We start from the raw sequence: 21,568 nt of genomic DNA on the forward strand, positions 1-21,568 counted from the left end.
CTTATGTGTTCTTGTACTGATTATGGGGTGGTTATTGTCTCTTACCAACTTATTTCCTGCTATTTTAATAACATGTATTATGTGATTGGAGACATGTTGGGCCCTGTTGCATCGATGTGAGGGGTATTCATCACCTTTTACTTAAAGGGGTTGGTCACTTTCTCGTTATTGTTGACCAAAGTGTCTATTAGAGGATTATATGGCACTTACTAATATAGCCTTTGTTGAAATTCTGCACCATTTTCCATATTCCATAAGGTACACAAAGTCTATTGCACTGTCCACACAGAGGTCTTGTCCATAAAATGGCTGCTGATGGAGGGTCATGTGACCAGGCAAATCAACCTCCATGTGATGTCTCCTCCATTTATATACACGGCCCCTGCCATTTGCACTTGTTCTGTTTGGAGTTTAGTGCAAGCAGGGGTGCACCACCAATGAGGCGAGGCAATTGCCTCAGGCAGCACCAGGTAGGGGCAAGAGGGGGCAGCGGAAGGGGGATTGTCTGTATCTGCAGTATAGTATTGGGAAACACAGTATATGGCGCTGTATTGGGCACAGTATATGGCGCTGTATTACCCTATATGTTTTGTAGCTCTGTATGTAATGTTTTTCAAGTATGTCTTTAACAGTAGGGCTGAAGGGAAGGGGTTAGGTTAAGAAATTGGCATTGGGAGGTTGGGGCGCCGTTTCAGTTTTCGCCTTAGGCAGCAGAAAGGCTAAGTCCACCCCTGAGTGCAGGTGCAGTGTGTTTGGATGGAGGAGACAACACATGGAGGTGATTTGCCTGATCACATGAGCCTTTATCAGCAGCCATTTTATGGACAAGATCTCTGTGCGGACAGCGCAAAATATGTTGTGTATCTTATAATATACAGAAAATGGTGCAGAATTTCAACAAAGCCTATATAAGCAAGTGTCATATAATTATCTTATATACATATTGGTCAACAATAACTAGAAAGTGGACAACCCCTTTAACCTATTATATATATCCAATCTATTATATTTGGAAGACATACCATCATAGTTTACTTAGGGCTTGTTCACATCACCGTTATGGATTCCGTCATTGTTTTCTGTTATAACGGTTATAACGGAAAATAATGGAATCCATAAGACGGAAGTCAAAATAGAAGCCTTTAAGAGGCATTCTGTTTTGATCCGTCATATATAGAAGTCTATGGGCAATCATGTCGACGGGACTTTTTTTCCGTTCTGCATAACGGAAACCAGGATGCATCCGTTTTGATTGCCCATAGACTTCTATTATGATGGAAAGCAAAATGGAATGCCTTTTAAAGGCTTCCGTTTTACATTCCGTCATAATACAAGTCTATGGGCAGCATAATGGATCCTTCCTCCGTTATGCTGCCCATAGACGTGTATTATAAAGGATCAAAACGGAATGCCTCTTAAAGGCTTCCGTCTGCCATTATATACCGTATTTTTCGCCCTATAAGACGCACCGGCCCATAAGACGCACCTAGGTTTTTGAGGAGGAAAATAAGAAAAAAAATATTTTGAACCAAAAGGTGTGCTTTTGGTGGGTTTTGAACTAATTGTGGTCTGTGGGTGGCACTGTTATGGGGGATCTGTGGGTGACACTTATGGGGGATCTGTGGGTGACACTTATGGGGGATCTGTGGGTGACACTTATGGGGGATCTGTGGGTGACACTTATGGGGGATCTGTGGGTGACACTTATGGGGGATCTGTGTATGACACATATATAGCATCTTATGCTATGTGTCATCCACAGATCCCCTCCATAAGTGTCCCTGTAGTGAATGACCCTCAATACACAGGCTGGGGGCCGGCATCTGCTTTTATAATGACAGCGGGGCCCGTGCAGTGACTGTATTCCACTACACGGGCCCCGCTCACTGTATAATTGTATCTCTAATAGTTAATGGTTACCATATGTATATAATCGCATAAGGAGCGCTGCGCCGCTGTGTATTACCGGTACTTACAACTACAAGCGCTTGCCGAGAGGAGGGAGGAGGCAGGCCGGGAGGACAGGCGCTGGCAGCGTGAGTCATACGTCATGCGCCCACGCCGCCTGCTTCATTCATAAAGTGGGCGGCGCAGGCGCGTGACGTATGACTCACACTGCCAGCGCCCGTCCTCCCGGCCTGCCTCCTGCCTCCTCCTCTCGGCGAGCGCTTGTAGTTGTAAGTACCGGTAATACACAGCGGCGCAGCGCTCCTTATGCGATTATATACATACGGTAACCATTAACTATTAGAGATACAATTATACAGTGAGTGGGGCCCGTGTAGCAGAATAGTCACTGCACGGGCCCGCTGTCATTATAAAAGCAGATGCCGGCCCCCAGCCCCTCCTCCCTCACAGCTGATACACCCGCCGCGCGGCATCGCGGCGGGTGTATCATTGAAAACAAGGCAAAATCAGCAGCATTCGCCGTATAAGACGCACTGCTATTTTCCCCCCACTTTTGGGGGGAAAAAAGTGCGTCTTATACGGCGAAAAATACGGTAGCTCTGTAATTCCAGAGTTCTTGTTATTGGGGTGCAAGTGCTGTTTGATACAGCCATTAACAGGTTTATTACAAGGAAATATTTCTACGTCTTTTTTGCCCTTGTGCGGTGCAATTATATGTTCTAAAGCATTTTTGGGCTTGTATTAGTGGGAAAAAAGGGCTTATTAGCCGTTGTGTGGTGAAGTGAGAAAATTACAGCCTTTTTTGGCGTGTATCAGTGGCAAAAAAATATATATTATTTGCCGTTCAGCGGTGCAGTTATATGTTCTAAAGCCTTTTGTGGTGTGTATAAGTAGAAAAAAATAAGGGTTTATTTGCCGTTCAGGGGTGCAGTTATATGTTCTAAAGCTCTTTTTGGCGTGTATTAGTGGCAAAAAATATATATATTATTTGCCGTTCAGCAGTGTAGTTATATGTTCTAAAGCAGGCATGCTCAACCTGTGGCCCTCCAGCTGTTGCAAAACGACAACTCCCATCATTCCCTGACAGCCTACAGCTATCATCCTACAGAAGGGCATGGTGGGAGTTGTAGTTTTACAACAGCTGGAGGACCGCAGGTTGAGCATCCCTGTTCTAAAGCATTTTGTAGGGGAAAAAGTGGAAAAAAGGGCCTATTTGCCATTCAGCGGTGCAGTTATATGTTCTAAAGCCCTTTTTGGCATGTATTAGTGGCAAAAAAGATATAATTTGGCATTCAGCGGTGCAGTTATATGTTCTAAAGCCCTTTTTGGCATGTATTAGTGGCAAAAAAGATATAATTTGGCATTCAGCGGTGCAGTTATATGTGATAAAGCCCTTTTTGGCGTGTATTCGTGGCACAAAAAAATGTATTTGCCATTGTGTGGTGAAGTGAGAAAATTACAGCCCTTTTTGGCATGTATTAGTGGCAAAAAAACCCCATATATTTGCCTTCAGCGGTGTAGTAACACTGTCCTAAAGGCCTTTTTGGCGTGTATTAGTGGCAAAAAATATATATATATTTGCCGTTCAGCAGTGCAGTTATATGTTCTAAACCCTTTTTGGCGTGTATTAGTGGTAAAAAAAAGGGGCTTATTAGCTGTTGTATGGTGAAGTGAGAAAATTACTGACTTTTTTGGGGTGTTTTAATTTCCTTTTTATTTATTTATTTGATCTAACAATATGTCATACAGAGAAGTGACAGGCCCTGCACAGAGGAGTGGCAGAGGCCTAAATGTTTCTGGCGCAGGTACAGATCGCAGCAGAGTAAGGGGACGTGGCAGCAGGAATCTCAGCGAGAGGCCTGATCTCCTGGTGTCATCTAGTAGATGTCTTGACCAGCAACCCAGTGGTTCTTAAATGGTTGACTCAGTCATCCACTTTGTCCCAAGGGACATCAGACACCCCCAGCCAAGAGTCAGTGGATTCGTCAGACACATCCCTTAATTGGCATGGCCTGGGAGCAGGCCCTGTGTCCTCATCTTTCCTCAACCTACCTCTGTCCTTTTCTGTTCCCTTCAGCCAGAGAAGTATTATATGCTGTGGGCTCAGCCCCACTATACAGCGAGGACGAGCTACTAGAGGACAGTCAGCAGCTACTGGCCAGCCAAGATGAGGAGGAGACATCCGCCGCTTCCTCCGGTAGGCGGGCAAGTAGTGATGAGGAGAGTGGCGTGGGAGCTGGTGTTGCGAGCGGTCAGGCTCCTGACCCAGAGACCGTTGAGGAGGACATCAGTGACGTGCAGACAGTAATGGATGATGATGATGTAGCTGATCGCACTTGGGAGCCGGGTGAATTAGGGGCTTCATCATCATCAGAAGAAGAGGGTGTCAGCTTGCCCGTGAGGCAGTGGCGGAGCCAGCAAGTCGCTAGTTTGACCGGAAGTCAGCAGGATGGCAGCAGTGGGAGGTCGGGAGCCAAACGTGCCCGTGGTAGACCACCCACTTCGCAGAAGCCTACCTGCCCATAAAGTAGAGGTGCAGTGGTTCATGGAAGCAGCGGCGATAGTAGTCAGTCAGTGCGAAGTGTTGGGTGTAAAATCACCTACTCGGCACTGTGGCAGTTATTTGTTAATCCGCCAGAGGAGGTGAACATGGCCATTTGTAGAATCTGTGGTCAGAAGGGGAAGCGTGGCCAGGGTGCCAATGTTGGCACCACGGCCCTGCGTCAACATATGCAGAGTCACCATAAAGTGGCCTGGGAAAACCGTGGCTCCGATGTGGTGGTCCAGCCTGCCACAGCAACCGCTGCATCATCCAGTGGCACGCACCCGATTTCAGGTAGTCAAGGCTCCACCACCTCAGCCGAGGGGAGCTGTCTGTCCTTCCCATCATCTGCTGGTCCTGATGCTCCTGCTCCTCGTCAGTCATTCTGTCAGCAATCGATCACCGAAGCGATTGCCAAGAGACAACAGTATGCATGCACTCATCCAATGGCTCAGAAGCTGAATTTGCTCCTGGCCAAATTGCTGGTGTTGCAGTCTCTCCCTTTCCAAGTGGTGGACTCTGCACCATTCAGAGAACTGATGGCTTGTGCCGAGCTGAGGTGGAAAATCCCAAGCTGTCATTTCTTTGCGAAAAAGGCAGTACTAGCCCTGCACAAATATGTAGAACAGAAGGTGGGCCAGTCCCTAAGCCTGTCTGTGTCTGCCAAAGTGCACGGTAGCGCCGACGTGTGGAGCGGAAACTACGGCCAGGGACAATACATGTCCTTTACAGCCCGCTGGGTGAATGTGGTTCCTGCACAGCCACACCAACTTGGCCAGGTGACGCCACTTCCGCCTCCATGTTCTCACGCCGTTGGTCCTGCGACAATGTCCGCCTCTGCCTCCTCATCCTCCACCGTGTCCTCAGCCTCCACTGCAGTGACAATTCACAGTGCCTCTCCAGCATACCACATGTGCCGGGCATGGCGGTGTCACGCTGTTCTGCACCTTGTTTGCCTGGGCGAACTGAGTCACACAGGGGAGGGAACTGTTCCGTGTCTTTCATCAAGAAATCGAATCCTGGCTTTCTGAATGACAACTCAAAATCGGAACCATGGTGACCGACAACGGGAAGAACATGATGTTGACGCTGCGTCAAGGAGGGCTGAGCCATGCGCCCTGAATGGCACACGTGTTCATTCTGGTTGTCAAGCGGTTCCTGAAGTCTTCCACGCATCTGCAAGACATCCTAAAAATGGCCAGGAAACTTTGCTTGCACCTCAGCCACTCGTACACCGCAAAGCACACCCTCCATGAGCTGCAGCGGCAGAACGTCATTCCCCAACATTGGCTGATATGCGCCGTTTCCACCTGTTGGAATTCCACCCTACATATTTTCGACCAACTATACGAACAGAGAAAAGCCATAAACTATTTCTTGATGATCCAAGAGGATAGGAGTACTCCTCTGTGTAACTTTGATGTCAGCTAGTGGCAGGTCCTGCGTGACACCTGCCGTTTCTCAGGCCCTTTGAGAAGGCCACGTTATTTGTCAATCGCCAGTACTACAGGATAAACAACGTCATTCCACTGCTTCATGTCCTGGAACAGATGTTAGTAAATCTGGCTGGTCAGGGAACTGGAGACGTGGCGCCCAGATCTCATGGCCACATGAGCCCTGTGGGGGCTGAAGTGGAGGACGAGGAGGACATCCTAGTGAAGAAACTACTCACCAGCAGCAGCTAGACCTGGAGCAAGACCTGAACCAGCAGGTGGTGGCATACTTGGACAGCACCCTGCCACCCCACATTAAAGAACTGCTGGACTACTGGTGTCACGACCCTTGGTCATGGTCGTGACTCCTTGGGTGCCGCATGCTGTTGCCCGCGGTTTTCCGTTGTCAACCGCAGCTGGGAGCACTTCGCTGTTGCCTCAGGTGCGGTTGCCGCGGACAATAGGCATGCGTGCGGTTGCCCTTGGCAACGTGTTTTTGTGTGCACTCCCTTTGTCTGTTTGTTGTGCACGAGGTGGTGTTTGTATGCACTTGGACTCCTCCCTTCACCTGCGGTTGTCCGCGGCAACGTCTGGTGATGTTTGCATGCTGTGGAAGTGTCTCGGCCCGTTGGCTGTTCTTGAGGACACGGTTGCCACGCATGCCGTTGCCGTCGGAGACAGGTGAGTGAGTTTGTGTGCTTTCCCCTTTATGTGTGTTTTCCCTTCTGTGGTGTAGGAAGGGTTAACTCCCTTCCCAGTGTGTCTGTGAGTCACTGGGTGTGTCTGACCGGTGGGTGGGGCCACTTGGCCTATAAAGCCTCAGTTCCTGGCTTGGTTCAGTAGGTTGCTCTCAGCCATGCTGGCTGGAGCAGCCTCCTGTTTCCACCATCTACCAGTGGGGACCATCCTTCTGGTCATAAAACCTCTGTTGGGAATTTCTATGTTTTACGGTGTTATTTAGGTGTGTGTGGGGTTTTATGTTAGTGCAGCTTGTGGTCCTGGGTTCCTGTGGGATGTCTGGTGTGTGCTGTGTTCGTTGGTGTCTGAACTGCAGCACCTGCACATGGGATCCAGGGTTTGTTGTCTGTGGCAGGTGAGTGATGTGTTGGTCCCATTTGCCTGTCACTGCCATAAGTCTGTTATTGTATTCCCCTGTGTTGCTTGGCCGTTGAGACTCCTGCTCCCCCGTGCCTAGGAGGAGCAGGTCGTCTCACTCTGTCCCCTAGTACAGGGCCGACTTGAGGGCTCGTCGGGACTTTAAGGTTCCGGCGTATGAGTCCTCCTACCACCAAGGTCGGCTCATACAGATAGGAGACAGGGTCAGCGTTAGGGACGCAATAGGAGGTGACCTGCTCCCTAACTCTGTGGTCCCGGCCAAGGGGTAACCCTACCATCTCCTGGCACCGCACGGCTGGGGGTTTCCCCCACCGCCAGCCGTGACAACTGGGCAGCCAAACTGGATTTGTGTCCAAAACTGGCAGAGTTTGCCCTGGAAAAGCTATCCTGCCCGGCATCAGGGGCATCAGTGTGGGTGTTTAGCGCAGCGGGGGCCATAGTTACCCCAAGAGGAACTTGCGTGTCCACCCAAAATGTGGAGAGACTGACCTTTGTCAAGATGAATCAGGCGTGGATCAGCCAGGTTTTCCACCCACCAATGCCTGATGCATCAGACTAGATCATCCATGGTGCCACACCAACACTGACAAAAGAGACCGGTTTCTTCTGGCTACCTGCCTCAGCTACTATTCTGATGCTGCCACCCACCTGATGCCACACATCTGATGCCAAGTGCTCCTTCTTTTACCCACCATCTTCAGCTGGTACTGGTATTGCCACCCACCTCCCCACTCTGTCACCGGGTCACTCTATGTTCTCCTGATGCTACTGCCACCTCCACACTATGTCACCTGGCCACTCTGTGGTCTCCTGATGCTGCTGCCACCTCCACACTATGTCACATTGTCACTCTGTGGTCTCCTGATGCTGCTGACACCTCCACAATATGTCACCTTGCCACTCTGTGGTCTTCTGATGCTGCTGCTGCCACCGACACATTGTGATTATGCCACCCTATGGCATACTCCTGATGCTGCTGCTGCCACCTCCACACTCTGTCAATGTGCCACTCTGTGGTCTCCTCATGCTGCTGCTGCTACCTCCACACTGTCATTGTTCCACCCTGTGGCCCTCTTTTTATGCTGCTGCTGCCGCCACCTCCACACTCTGTCATTGTACCACTCTGTGGCCTCCTCCTGATGCTGCTGCCACCTCCAGACTCTGTCATTTGGCTACTCTGTAGTCTCCTCATGCTGCTTCCACCTCACCACTATGTCATAGGGCCACTCTGTGGACTTCTCATGCTGTTACCACTCTCCCCACTTCATGACTGGGCCAGTATTTTGCCTTTTGGCCTGACCTGTCATTTATTTGACCCTTCTTCTGATCTGTCAGAAGGAAGGAAAAATAAGACGCACAAAGGATCCTGTCTATGTAACAGCTGTAAGGCCTGCATGACATGGTCCCTATTTTGCATCAGAATTGGCTTATTATTTGGTAGCCAAAAGCAGGAGTGGGTACAAAACACAGAATACATGCAAATATTCTATTCATGTGTCATCTCTGTTTTGGATCCACTCATGTTTTTTAGTTTTTTTTGCTTTAGCAATACTGATGGATTACTGACCAAATGCTGACCGAGTGAAGGCGGATGCTAAACAGACAGGATCAGTTTTTTTTGGGTTATTGTTCTGACGGATAAGAGGAAGGACAAAACAATCAATTACGTCAACACAAACTTACTGTTGACACCCTCTCCACTCTGTCAGGGGGGCTCTACTTGTATAAGCGTTTAATAGAACAGGTTCTGTAGACATCTATGTAAAATCAGCACATGTAAAAGGAGTGCGCTTCTTCTTGACGCTAACATTGACCTGTAAGGCTGAGTTGACACTTGAGTTATTTGGTCAGATTTGGCCACGTAACTGCCCAAATAAGTAAAGTGTGCAGTGATTCTAAGAGCGATGCCTGTCATCTGCATGTCATACTGACTCACAGTATTGTTTCACTACCACAGCAGACTCCCTATGTGGGTTACTGCAGTGTTCTACACCACATTGTAACAATGCATCTTCTTCTCCACAAAACGGACAAGAATTGGACATGTTCTATCTTTTTTTTGGACTGTGGAACAGACATATGGATGCAGACAGCACACAGCGTCCAGCGGACCAAAAATATAGTCGTGTGAAGGGGGCGTAATTAGGTTTCTGATATGGGATCGCCCCTGTTTGGTGGCTATTCCGTTTTCAATGCAAAGCTCTAGACCACATGGATGATTGGTGAGGGACAGTATTTCTTCCCATGAAAAAATGAATACCAACCCCTGTTGCCCCAGCACACTTTACTTCAGGCTTAACGACTTCCAGACCGGGCCATTTACCCCTTTCCTGACCAGGCCTAATTTTAAAAATCTGACATGTGTCACTTTATGTGGTAATGACTTTGGAACGCTTTTACTTATCCAACCCATTCAGAGATTGTTTTCTCGTGACACGTTGTACTTCATGTTAATGGTAAATTTAAGTCAATATGTTTGACCTTTATATAAAAAAAATCCAAAAGTTTACGAAAATTTGAAAAAAATCACTGTTTTCTAAATTTGAATCTCTCTGCTTTTAAGACAGATAGTGATGCCTCATAAAATATTTATTAATTAACATTCCCCATATGTCTACTTTATGTTGGCATCCTTTTAGTAATGTAATTTTTTTTTTTTTAGGGCGCTAGAAGGTTTAGAATTTTAGAAGCAATTTTAAGAAAATTTCCAAAGTCAACTTTTTTAAGGACCTGTTCTATTCTAAAGTCACTTTGTGAGGCTTACATAATAGAACCAACCCATAAATGGCCCAATTTTAGAAATGACACCCCTCAAACTATTCAAAACTGGTTTTAGAAATGTTGTTAACCCTTTAGATATTCCACAGGAATTAAAGCAAAATAGAGGTGAAATTTCAAAATGTCACTTTTTTTGGGCAGATTTTCCATTTTAATAAATTTTTTCCTGGAACACATCAAGGGTTAACAACAAAACAAACCACAATATTTATTACCTTGATTTTTTTTTTACGGCGTTCACCTGATGAGGTAGATCATATGATATTATTATAGAGCCAGTGGTTGCGGACGTGGTGATATAAAAAATGTCTATTTTATTTTATTCACATTTTTTTATGTGAAACTTTTTTTTTTTTAGATTTTTTATTTTACACTTTGTGTCCCCCCATAAGGTCATACAAGACCTCTGGGTGACATTTAACTTAATTTTTTTTAATTTTTACTATTGATTTCTCCTGTAACTGGGTCTGACATAGTAGCCCCAGTTACAGGGGAAATACACCCCCCAGAGAGGCTTTACAGCATAATACAACGCTGTACAGCCTCAGTGCAGGGCTGATCGAGGTCTATGGAAGACCCGACAGCTCCTGCACTCACCCGGCCACGGCGATCACATGACCGCCGGGCCAGGACAAGAAGCGGCATGGCGCTTCCTGATTCGTATACACAGCACTCGTTGAGTGCTGTGTATACAGCGATCTAGAAGGCAGGGACATACAGCAACAGGTCCCTGCCTTCTCTCTGGTTTGCCCTGCTGTCACTGTTCCAGAATGTCAATTCAGAGATAAACGACCAGCCCAAGGACGTTTATAGTCAAAGGGCGGTTGTGAAGTGGTTAAATATATTGAGGTGTATTTTAATTTAGAAATAAAGGTTATGTTTTAAGTGGTGGTGGATCTCTGACTAAGAATGAATACACACTACTACCTTCTGATGATTTATTAATCAGACCTGTGATGGCTGTAGGTAACAGTAAAGAAACTAGTCACTCATCATCCAGAGGCGGGAATGGTAGGGCCAGTGACTCTCATCGGACTCATCTCCCTCGCAGTGCTGGTGTACTAAAGGTACTGGCTGCCAGCTTAAAAGTGACAGACCACTGAAATCAGCAGCCCTGCCACTATTATATACTGCTCATAGTATGGTCAGCATAGTACAAGAGAAAGGTTCCTTTTAATGTAATAGGAGTATTAGTTTTAAGAAAAAGACCCAAAATGAATACATTTATTTCCCATATTGTCATGATTATGTACATTCTTGTTGTGAATGAACGATTGTTAATGCGATCGCTTGTACCAGCCTCCGCTCATACCCTTAGGCCTCTTTCACACAAGCGATATGGAACAAGTTGGAGTCCGTTCAGTAAAAAATGGGTGATTTTGTATGCAAGTCGAATCAGTTTTGTATGCGATTGCTTTCAGTGTTTCTGTTTTTCTTTGTCCAGATTGCATTCGCTTTTCATCCATTTGCCAAGCAAATGAAAAAAAAAAAAAAAAAACATTGACTGGAATGGATAAGTCCTGTGTAAAAAAACGAACGAAGATAGAATATGGTGGGATTTTTCCTGAACGGACAGATGGTCTAAGAAAAACAATGCTCAGGTGCACATACCTATTGAAATGAATGGGTCAGGGTTCAGTCCGGATGCTGTCCGTTGTAAAAACAGACTGCATCAGGAAGGAAACATTGCTTGTGTGAAATAAGCTTTAATAATTCATTAATTTGCAGCTAACAAATTATCATTTTTGCAGTCGCATATAAGATGTGACCTACCAATGAGTGAACGTTTGCTGTTTACACTGGGCCATGATGGGAGGCGGAACAACCATGCTTACGAGTGGTTGTTTGGCTGATCATGAGGGCCTTAATAAATATGCATATAAATGATTATTTTACTTACCTTAGTATAGCAATGAGTAGATTGACCATAATAATGTACTGTACAAACACATACACGGCCTGCAGAAATCCATGCAGCCAACTTCCAGTAACGCAGAGCGTGGGAGTGACCGTGTCATTGGCGCAAGCTTGCAAAAAGAAGAAGCAGACATAAACATGTAAGGTACAGTACACTGCAGATTTCTGGAGCGTAATAATATTACAGGCTATAGCTACTAGAGAGGGGTCGTTGATCCAGGGAATTATTCTGATGCCTGATTGGAGTCGGGAAGGAATTTTTATTCCCCTAAAGTGGGGAAAATTGGCTTCTACCTCACAGGGTTTTTTTTTTTGCCTTCCTCTGGATCAACTTGCAGGATGACAGGCCGAACTGGATGGGCAGATGTCTTTTTTCAGCCTTATGTACTATGTTACTATGTTATAAGAGGTGTGAATCTTCTTGACAATCTTATCACTAATATTCTTTAATGTATTTATATATTTTTTTAAATCATACTTTCACACACATAATGAGCAAAAGGACAAAGAGTATGGGAGTGTGTGGCTGGGAATTTGTCAGGTGAGTAAACAATACAAGTCAGACAGGCAGTAGAGTTGTCCTTTGATCACAGTTCCGGAGGTAAGTACATGAAGATGCCTGGGCTGAATGAGGACTCTCCATTGTTTTCATGTGTAAGACTAGGACCCTCTAAAGGTTATTGTCCATCTTTTAGGTCTATATGTATCGGTAGAATGAACTGGTCAAGTGGAGCAAAAAAAAAAATGGAAAAGGGCAAAATGAAAGAGGTTATGCAGATTCAGTCTACTCCCTTGAGTCAAAGATCAGTGACCTATAAATATAGGATTCAAGGATTTACGAGTTTAAAAGCCAGAAAAAGTTAACACGTACTAAATATTGGTCAATGGAACAAGTTCCTGTCTGGTAGTCGGTCACCAATTTTCTGTTTGATATGCACCGTATTAGTAGTAACCGAATTATTGGAATCTAAGTTTCAAACATTTTTTTTTTCACTCAGGTTCCATTTTGCAAGGATGCATCTACCCAGTCTATTCTAACTAGAAAGATACATTTCTTGGAAGAATAAATGGAGGGTGGGTTTACTAGGAGCTAACCAGATGTGTAAGATGGTCTTGCAGGTTGCTGTAAAAATGCAATAAAGGAGTTGTGTGGCAGTGAAATTGAGCTGAGGGCATGCTGATTAACCATGGCAATGGCGTAGGTGGGTTGCCAGCACCCGGGGCAAGCCAAGTACTGCGCCTCCCCCCACACACCAGTGGCCACGCCCCCCCCTTTTTTTTTTTTTACAGATAATGTAGTAGATATCACCTGCAGTCCTATGTAACACCACAGATAACACAGTGATAACTCTCTGTGTACAGATGATGTAGTAGATGGGTGTGAGGCCCCAGATTTCAGAACACACACAGTATGACCTGAAGTCTGGGGCCAGGATGCGGCAGTGTGGGCCAAATTCTTTATCCACCCTCCCATCACTGAAGAACATACAGGGTAATACAGCGCCCCATACCTCTTATATACAGTAATGTCTCCTTTGATGTAGATGTTCCTTCCCTATTTCCTCATCTTCTTCTTTCAGACCTTCAGAGCAGACCACCATTTTTCAGCCATTTCTCTTCTAAAAAATCTTAGTTTACTACTTTTCCATCATCCTCCCATCTTCTCGACAAATCATCCTACCATCTCCAATACTATGCCACTGTGCTCCCCAATATTATACTGCAGAAACAGATAAAACCCCTAGTAATACTAGTACCATACAGATAGTGCCCTTCAATAAAATTGTTGGCACACAGTGCCCTAAAATAACTGCGCCCAGCAAATAGTGCCCCTGACACTAATAGTATAAACATAAAGTCCCCTAAAAATAATTGTGGTAAGCTGATACTGTGCTAAGGTGCCCCACAGTAATAGTGCTCCCAGATGTCCCACCAATAGGAATGATTCTCTCCTAGAGCACACATGGTAGTAATAGTGCTCCTACAGTGCCCCCAACAAGTTCCCACTGTGCCCCATAAGTAATAATGCTCCCATAGTGCCCATACTAGTAATCATGTTCCCCCTAGACCCCCAGTAGTAATAAAGCACACCATAATGCCCCTCCAGTAGTAATAATTCTCCTTGTAATGTAAAAAAAATACCCCCTTTTAATGCCCCCAGTTGAGCTAATGTCCCCATAGTGCCCCCATAATGTGCCAGTATAAAATATAGTGTCCCCAGTAAATGCCCCCATAGTGCTCCTCTCCCCCTTCTTCCTAGTGCCCCCCATAATTTACCAGTATAAAATGCCCCATATATAGTGCCCCAGTAGATGCCCTCAGTTTCCCTTATAATTTGCAAGTATAAAATACCCCTTCTTAGTGCCTCCGTAGATGACCCCATAGTACTCCTCTCCCCCTTCTCCATAGTACCCACCATAATGTGTCCCGTTATAAAATGCACCTATACAAAGCCCCCCCATATAAAATACTCCTTCTTTGTGGCCTCAGTAGATGCCCCCAATAAAGTGCCAGTAAGAAGTGCCCCCATAGTGCCACGCAATACTGTTCCAGTAAAAAGTGCCCCCAATAATGTGCCAGTAAGAAGTGCCCCCATAGATGCCCCACAGTGCCCCCAATAATGTGGCAGTAAGATGTGCCCCCCATTGATGCCCCCACAGTGCCCCCAATAATGTGCCAGTAAAATGTGCCCCCATAGATGCCCCCCAATAATGTGCCAGTAAGTGCCCCCATAGATGCCCCCATCCATGTGCTAGTGAGAAGTGCCCCCATAGATGGCCCCCTAATCATGTGCCAGTAGCGAGTAGCCAGTATTGTATCATATAAAAAAATAAACAGTTATACTTACCTCCATGGCAGCGATGCGATGCAGGTCTCTACCGGCCTGTGTCCAGCGCTGTACGGCTCAGGCAGCGCGATGATGTCATCGCGCCGCCTGCACCGTCCTCTGATAGGCTGCAGCCTATCAGAGGAACGGGGAAGGGAGACGCCTCTCCCCTGCCCCGTATCACATCCATCTGTATTGCTATCCTGAAGATGGCGATACAGATGACTATGGGGATGAGTGCTAATTGGTGGTGGGGCCCTGCTGGCAACCCTTAAAATTTTGCGCCCGGGGCAAAGGCCCCCCCCATGCTACGCCACTGTACCATGGTAATGGTCCAGACCAGCCTTCACAAATTGTTTTGGAGGGTTTGTATTTTCAGGGAACATTTACCAATAGGTAATTAAGAAAATATGTTTAATTGACTTGGTTAGAGTTTCTAAACTCAGTGTGGGGCAAGAACTGGCCCATGAATGTACTATCCTGCTATAGAGTGCATTCGGAAAGTCTTCAGACCCTTCTACTTTTTTCACATTTTGTTTTTTGTAATGTTGCAGTCTTGTGCTAAAATAAAAATAAAAATAAAAAAATAAAATGTTCCCCCTTCAATCTGCAGCCAAGAATGGGAACGAGAAAGTGAAAATAGAAATATAAAACTTAAAATTTCACATATACATAAATATCTATATCTTTGCTATGATAATATTTAGCTCTGGGGACCTCACATTTTTCTTGATCACCTTTGAAATGTTTCTACACCTTGATTGAAGTCCACCTGTGGTAAATTTAGTTGATTAGACATCATTTGGAAAGACACAGCCCTGTCTATATAAGATCTCACAGCTGACAATGCATATCAGAGCAGACACCAGGCTATGAGCAGGAACAAACTGCTTTTAGAGCTCAGAGATAAGATTGTGTGGAAGTACAAAATATTTCTGCAACACTAACAGTCCCCAAGAACATAGTGGCCACCTTCTTAGATGAAAGAAGTTTGAAACAACCCAGACTCTTCCTAGAGCTGTCTGACCCACCAAACTAAGTAATCTGGGGGAATGGCCTTGCTAAGAGAGGTGACCAAGAACCCAGTGGTCACTCTGCTGAGCTCCAAAGATCCTGTATGCAGATGGGAGAAACTTCCAGAAGAAAACTATCACTGCAGCACTCCAACAATCTGAGTTTTATTGCAGAAGCCTCTCCGTAGTTTGCCAAAAGCACCCAAAGAACTCTCCAACTGTGAGAAACAAAATTCTCTGGTCTGAAGAAACCAAGATTGAACTTTTTGGCCTCAGCTCTAAGCGTCATATCCTGAGGAAACCAGCCACTGATTATCACCTGTCCAATTCCATCCCTACAGTTAAGCATTGTGATGGTAGCATCATGCTATAGGGTTGTTTTTCAGTGGCTGGGACAGAGAGACTTGTCAGGGTTGAGAAAAAGCTGAATGGAGCAAAGTAAATAGATATTCTTAATAAAAACCTAGTCCAGAGTGCTTTGGACCTCAGATTGGTCTGAAGGTTTACCTTCCAACAAGAAAATGACCCTAAACACACAGTCAAGACAACACAGCAGTGGCTAGGGACAACTCTGTGAATGTCCTTGAGTGGCCCTGCCACACCCCTGACTTGAATCCAATAGAACATCTCTATTGGATTCACCTGATAGTTGTTCACCAATGGTCACCATCCAACTGGACAATGCTTGAGAAATTTGGCAGAGAAGAATGGCAGAAAATCGCCAAGTCCAGATGTGCAAACCTTGTAGCATCATACCCAAGAAGATTGGAGACTGTAATTTATTGCCAAAGGTGCTTTTTTATTCATATGTTTGGCTAATTTCATCGTCACTCACCTTAGAAGATTGGGAGGAGCTGGTCTATCTAGCTATCAAGCTATTCCATTTTCTTGTCTAGTTGACTGCTTTGACGTATTAGACCCAAACTTTTCTGAGTAATAATATTCTCACACAGGCTTCGTTACATCATGGCCTCAGCTCTATTCCACTACTGATCATCATTCCTTCCCCTCTCCTCTGATGACAGTTAGAGACCTGACCTTTTGTAGATAGGACAAGATATGCTATGCTCCTACTTCCTAAATAGGCCTTTTCCCTACCATATGATTAAAATTTGGAGGATGGAGCTATTCCTACTTTTTGGAGACACCAACTCTTTCTGAGTTCATCTCACTTTTACCCCATCTCTTACCACCAATTGAAGCACAGTTAAGGCCCTTCACACGACCGTATATTTTCAGTCCACGTACGATCTGCAATTTTTGCAGATTGCCAGTGGACCCATTCATATCTATGGGACCGCAAAAATGCAGACAGCACATGGATTTCTGCTATCCGCATCTGTGCGGCTGAGCCACAAATTATAGAACATGTCGTGTTCTTGTCATTTTTGGGGACAAGAATAGGCATTTTTTCAAGCTCACAGGATACATTTGACCACTTAACAGTCTTTGCTGACATGCAATAGATCCCTTTGGCAATGCTATACACTTGGTTCCACAATGTACTCCTGGCCAAATTAGTTTTGTTCTCTTTTGTTTTTCTTTTTACTCTTTTTTGTTATTTCCCATGTATTGCATTTGGAATTTGATTGCATCCAGATTTCAGATGCATTTGTGCTGTAATGCATGTTGTTTGCCTGACAGACCTGAACATATGGTCTGTCTCCCAAGGCTTTGTTATTTGAAAAACTTTGTAAAAATAATTGAACAAGAAAAGTGCAATGCACATGGACCTCATCCATAATTTGCAGATCTGTGATTTGCGGACAGAAAAATGCATATGATCACATGGATGCCCCCTTATTGTGATGTCCCTTAAGCTTAGCTCAACTGACCAGTCTGAGACATAACTAGAGAAGATATTACTCTTGAGGAAAATTCCAAAAGGAACTAATTTCTTTGATGTATTCTAAATTGATACAATCAGCAATCCCTTAAAATATCATGGCCTATCATGGTCTTTGTCAGAAGACGAAGTTAAAATGGTCTGAAGACTACCATGGGTTTCTCAAAATGCATTTGATTACAAGAGTCATCTTTTAAACTGAATTGTAGATGGTAATACAAAACACCTCAATAGTCCTCAATAAAATGTAGCCACTGTGTTCCCCGTTATGCTGGAAATCCTCTAGCCTACCGGGTTCATCTTGGATCTTTGGTAACGACCTGAACTATAGAATAATCATGTAAATTATCCCACACTGTAAAACTCCATAGAAAAGCAATGCCAGAATTGCAGGTTTTTTTTTACACCACAATCTTCATCAGATGCCCAAATCAGACCCCCAATCTTAGAGCATAAATCTTCATCAAACCTCAGATCAGACTAGCAATCTTCAACAGACTTCACATCAGAACCCCAATCTTCGTCAGACCTCCATTCTTCATTAGACCCTCAGTCTTCATCAGACACACAAATCAGACTTCCAATCTTCATCACACCACAGATCAGACCCCCAAACATCAGACATCAGATCAGACCCCCAAATCAGACACCCAATCTTCATCAGACCTCAGATCAGACAAAAAAAGAAATAAAATAACTTAACTCTCTTGCTCCAGACAGCATTGCCATGCGGGAGATCCAGACCACTCTTTCTGCAGTGCTGCACTGTGACCTGATGTCGCATATGCAACGGACGGCGACTGCGGGTCTGGGGGTTCTTTTTAAGAAGATGGTTTTCATAACGCCAGTTGTATTTCAGCAATGAGGACATAGAGTCCCCTTTTTGTGTTGTGATGGTAACCCAGATATAGGAATGCCAGAGCAATGTAGGGTGTCCTACAATGCCCCTATCACTGTGAAAGGTGCACCACAATTATATGCAACTGACAACACTGGCTAATCCCTCAAGCTGATTTTAAGAACTGAGACTTGAGCTAATGTATTCCTGTCAGGAACACATCGGAGCCCTTTTGCACTGCCGTCAAGGTACCTCAGTGTGGCATGGGTTCCTACACCTACGTTGTGTGAACACGGTATGAGAGGTGCTAAGATACAACTTACAGCCAAGCTTCCACATACCTCCATAGTGATATCACTCAGGTAATGGGAGAGATGATAAGGCTGTAAGCCCCACCTATAACAGGCCATGTGCAACAGAATTCTACCAGCAGTACGCAATGGCACATTCTAAACATATCAAGAAAAATAACTGAAATAAAGTGGCCTAAATGGGAGGAAATGCTCAAAAACCCCAAACACTGTAGCATGTTTATAACTGGGGGAACAATTCATCCGCATGTGATCCGTTGCTAACGGCAATCCCCAGCAAAAATGCATACAATGGAGGATGTCGGCAGTGGACCACATGTACCACAGAAAGTTGCATATCATTGTGGTGCACCTTTTGCAGTGATTTATGTATTTTTATATTCGCATCCACACATTATCCCCTCTTGTGTAGGATGCTTTTGTGGTGCATATGGTCCGCTGCCCACATCCTCCATTGTATGCATTTTTGCTGGGGATTGCCGTTACCAACGGATCACATGCAGAGGAATTGCTCCCCCAGTTCTAAATATGCTACAGTGTTTGGGGTTTTTGAGCATTTCCTCCCATTTAGGCCACGTTATTTCAGTTATTTTTCTTGATATGTTTAGAATGTGCCATTGCGTACTTAAGAGGCAAACCGCCTTCGACTTGTGCTTACAGTATGCTTCAAGGGTACCCAAGGCAAGTGAAAGTGCTGCATAAGACTATATACTTTTACTAACTGATATAGCAACGGCTACCACAAGGTCACTGCCCGTATGAGTAGAGTGTCTTACAACGGTTTCCCTCTTCGGTATAACCACAGAAACAAAAGGTGTGCACTAAGCGCTTATTCCTGGCTTTGCTTTGAATATACTGAGCTCTTAGTACCAAAGAAAGCGCGGGGGTGGCTTTACTGCGTTATCCCACCACTATGCAATGAAACGCCCACAGATAGAAGGGTGGCTTTATCCTATATTCCCTTCACCTTTGTCATCTTGATAGCTAAAACAGGTAGCTAAACATTCATGTCCATAAGGCGAGGCCTAAAGCCTTAGGACATACTAAACAAGGGGGAGTGACCGGTTTCCTCCCATAACTCCCTGAGGAGTATTTCCTCCAAACACACAGATTAGCAGCGGGTTACCCTTGACAGTGTTAGATCTGCTGTAGACTTACCATTTGGTCCTCCCCGTGCAGCAACAATACAATACCATATATTACCTAAGCTATGTAGCTAACACAAGGCAAAAAACAGGACCATTAGTACTTTTGAGTCCTCAGAGGCAGTCCATATGAGTAATGAAGCAAAACGCTAACTATCTGACTAGTAATATAAAGTCCAGAGTCCATTTAGAGTGCAAAAGAGGTCACATTGTTGTCCCCGTAACAGGGATTATACAATGGGCTAAAGTGCTTGAACGTTGCTGAAACTTTAAAACGTTAGTGCAAAAATATCACAGTAGGAATCACAGAGAGCTCAGGTATACGTTTGAGTCTTTTCTTTAGGTGCAGGCTTGTAATGTTGCAAAACTGGAACATATAATGCAAAAAGTCATTTGTAATCCACATAAGGTAGTAGGTAGTTCTCACAGTGGGTAGTTTTCCTTACAGCACGAGGTCTCCTCCGGATTGAAGTCTTCCTTCTGGGTCCAATACTTAAGGGCGCAAAAGTCCTTCTTTAAGCTGTGCGACATCCTCATCGCTGTCACTGCTAGCTCTGGTGCTCTCTGCAGCTGTAACGCCAGCAGAAGCTTCATCTGCGATCTCCTGGTGGCTTTCTGTGGCAGAACGTGGAACTGCAGAATCACCTTCCTCTTGAGGATCCTCTGTAAGCCTTGGCTTTTTCCTGGTAGGTGACAGATTCTCCTGATAGAAAGAAAGGATAGACCCTTGGTCTATCATAGCAAGGAGCTCCGGATTTTTGGGTGGTTCCGGAGTGCATCGAGCAGTATCAGTGGACTACTCCTTTTTTTCGCACACTTCAGGGCAGTGATCCTGTTTGGTGGGCTCAGACTGAACAGCATCAGTAGTAGTAGGCCCTGAGATTTCTGTAGTGGCAGTGATAATGGCCACAGGCTGTCTCTTTTCTGGCTCTGCTACTCCAGTAGTCAGGGGCAACTGTGGTAAAATTTGTCTGGCAGATGGCCTGCTGCTCCCTACCGGAGGGACTGGGAGTCTTCTTCGCTGTTGCTGCAGCAGTTGAAAGTCCCTAGTAGCAATGACAATGGCCACAGGGCAGTCCTTCTCTGACTCCATTAATGTAATAGTTAGAGGCATGATGCACGTGGCTGCAGCTGCTGATGGTGGATCACTGCAGTCCAAGTGGTTGCTATCTTCGCTGTCAGACATTGCTTTTGATAGCCTATACCAGACTAGAGGGGTTAATGTAGGCTAGGTTTCAATTTAAGTGCGCGCTGCTATGGGCAACGGCGGCAGAATTGGTGCATGGCTCCTTTAAGAGTCGCTGCAACTGCACAGTTTTGGGGAGTATAATGCTCTGGCAGGCAGATAATAGTCCCAAACAGTCTTTAGCAAGGTTATTTTCCCCAGCAGTACTCACTCAGAACTCTGGACGTTGCTTCTCAGGGTCCAGGGAAGAAGGAACTGCATTTGCCCTTTTCAAAGATGGCTGCTGCTTCACTTCCTGTGAGGGCAAAGTCGATTTCCTTGTCCCTTTGGGAACTTATATTTAGCACTTTGGTTCCTCTGTGGAGGCTGGGCTGGATTTTCCCACTTTAAGGTACTTTCACATTATCGGCAGGGGAGTCTGTCATGCTGTTCCAGCGGGTGAACAGCCTGTCGGATCCGTCCTGCCACTAGTTCACGTGTGCCCCTGGACTGCTGCTCCATTCCCATTGATTATAATGGGGGCGGAGTTCCGACGGCAGCACAGCAGCACACGGCGAGAGGCAGTCGGACTAAAAGTACTCCCCTGCCGCTAGTGTGAAACTAGCCTAAGATAAGGGCGTTACTTTGCTTTCTGGACTGGTAGAAGAAGCTGGGTCATCACAGTTAAAAATGGCTGATTAACCCCTCGGATGCCGGCGCACACAGATT

At 45.3% G+C, this 21,568-nt stretch overlaps 1 protein-coding gene across 1 annotated transcript in view; it reads right to left on the minus strand.

Moving 5' to 3' along the window:
- The window catches only part of LOC122925723 (transient receptor potential cation channel subfamily M member 7-like), a 99,616-nt gene that overhangs the window by 42,334 nt on the left and 35,714 nt on the right, over positions 1 to 21,568 (minus strand). Inside the window, exon 13 of the mRNA XM_044277069.1 lies at positions 11,678 to 11,804. Within this exon, the coding sequence (XP_044133004.1) occupies positions 11,678 to 11,804 (127 nt within the window). The remainder of the gene's footprint in view (positions 1 to 11,677; positions 11,805 to 21,568) is intronic.

Source organism: Bufo gargarizans, chromosome 2 (genome assembly GCF_014858855.1).
Source record: "Bufo gargarizans isolate SCDJY-AF-19 chromosome 2, ASM1485885v1, whole genome shotgun sequence".
In the NCBI taxonomy this organism is placed as follows: Eukaryota; Metazoa; Chordata; class Amphibia; order Anura; family Bufonidae; genus Bufo; species Bufo gargarizans.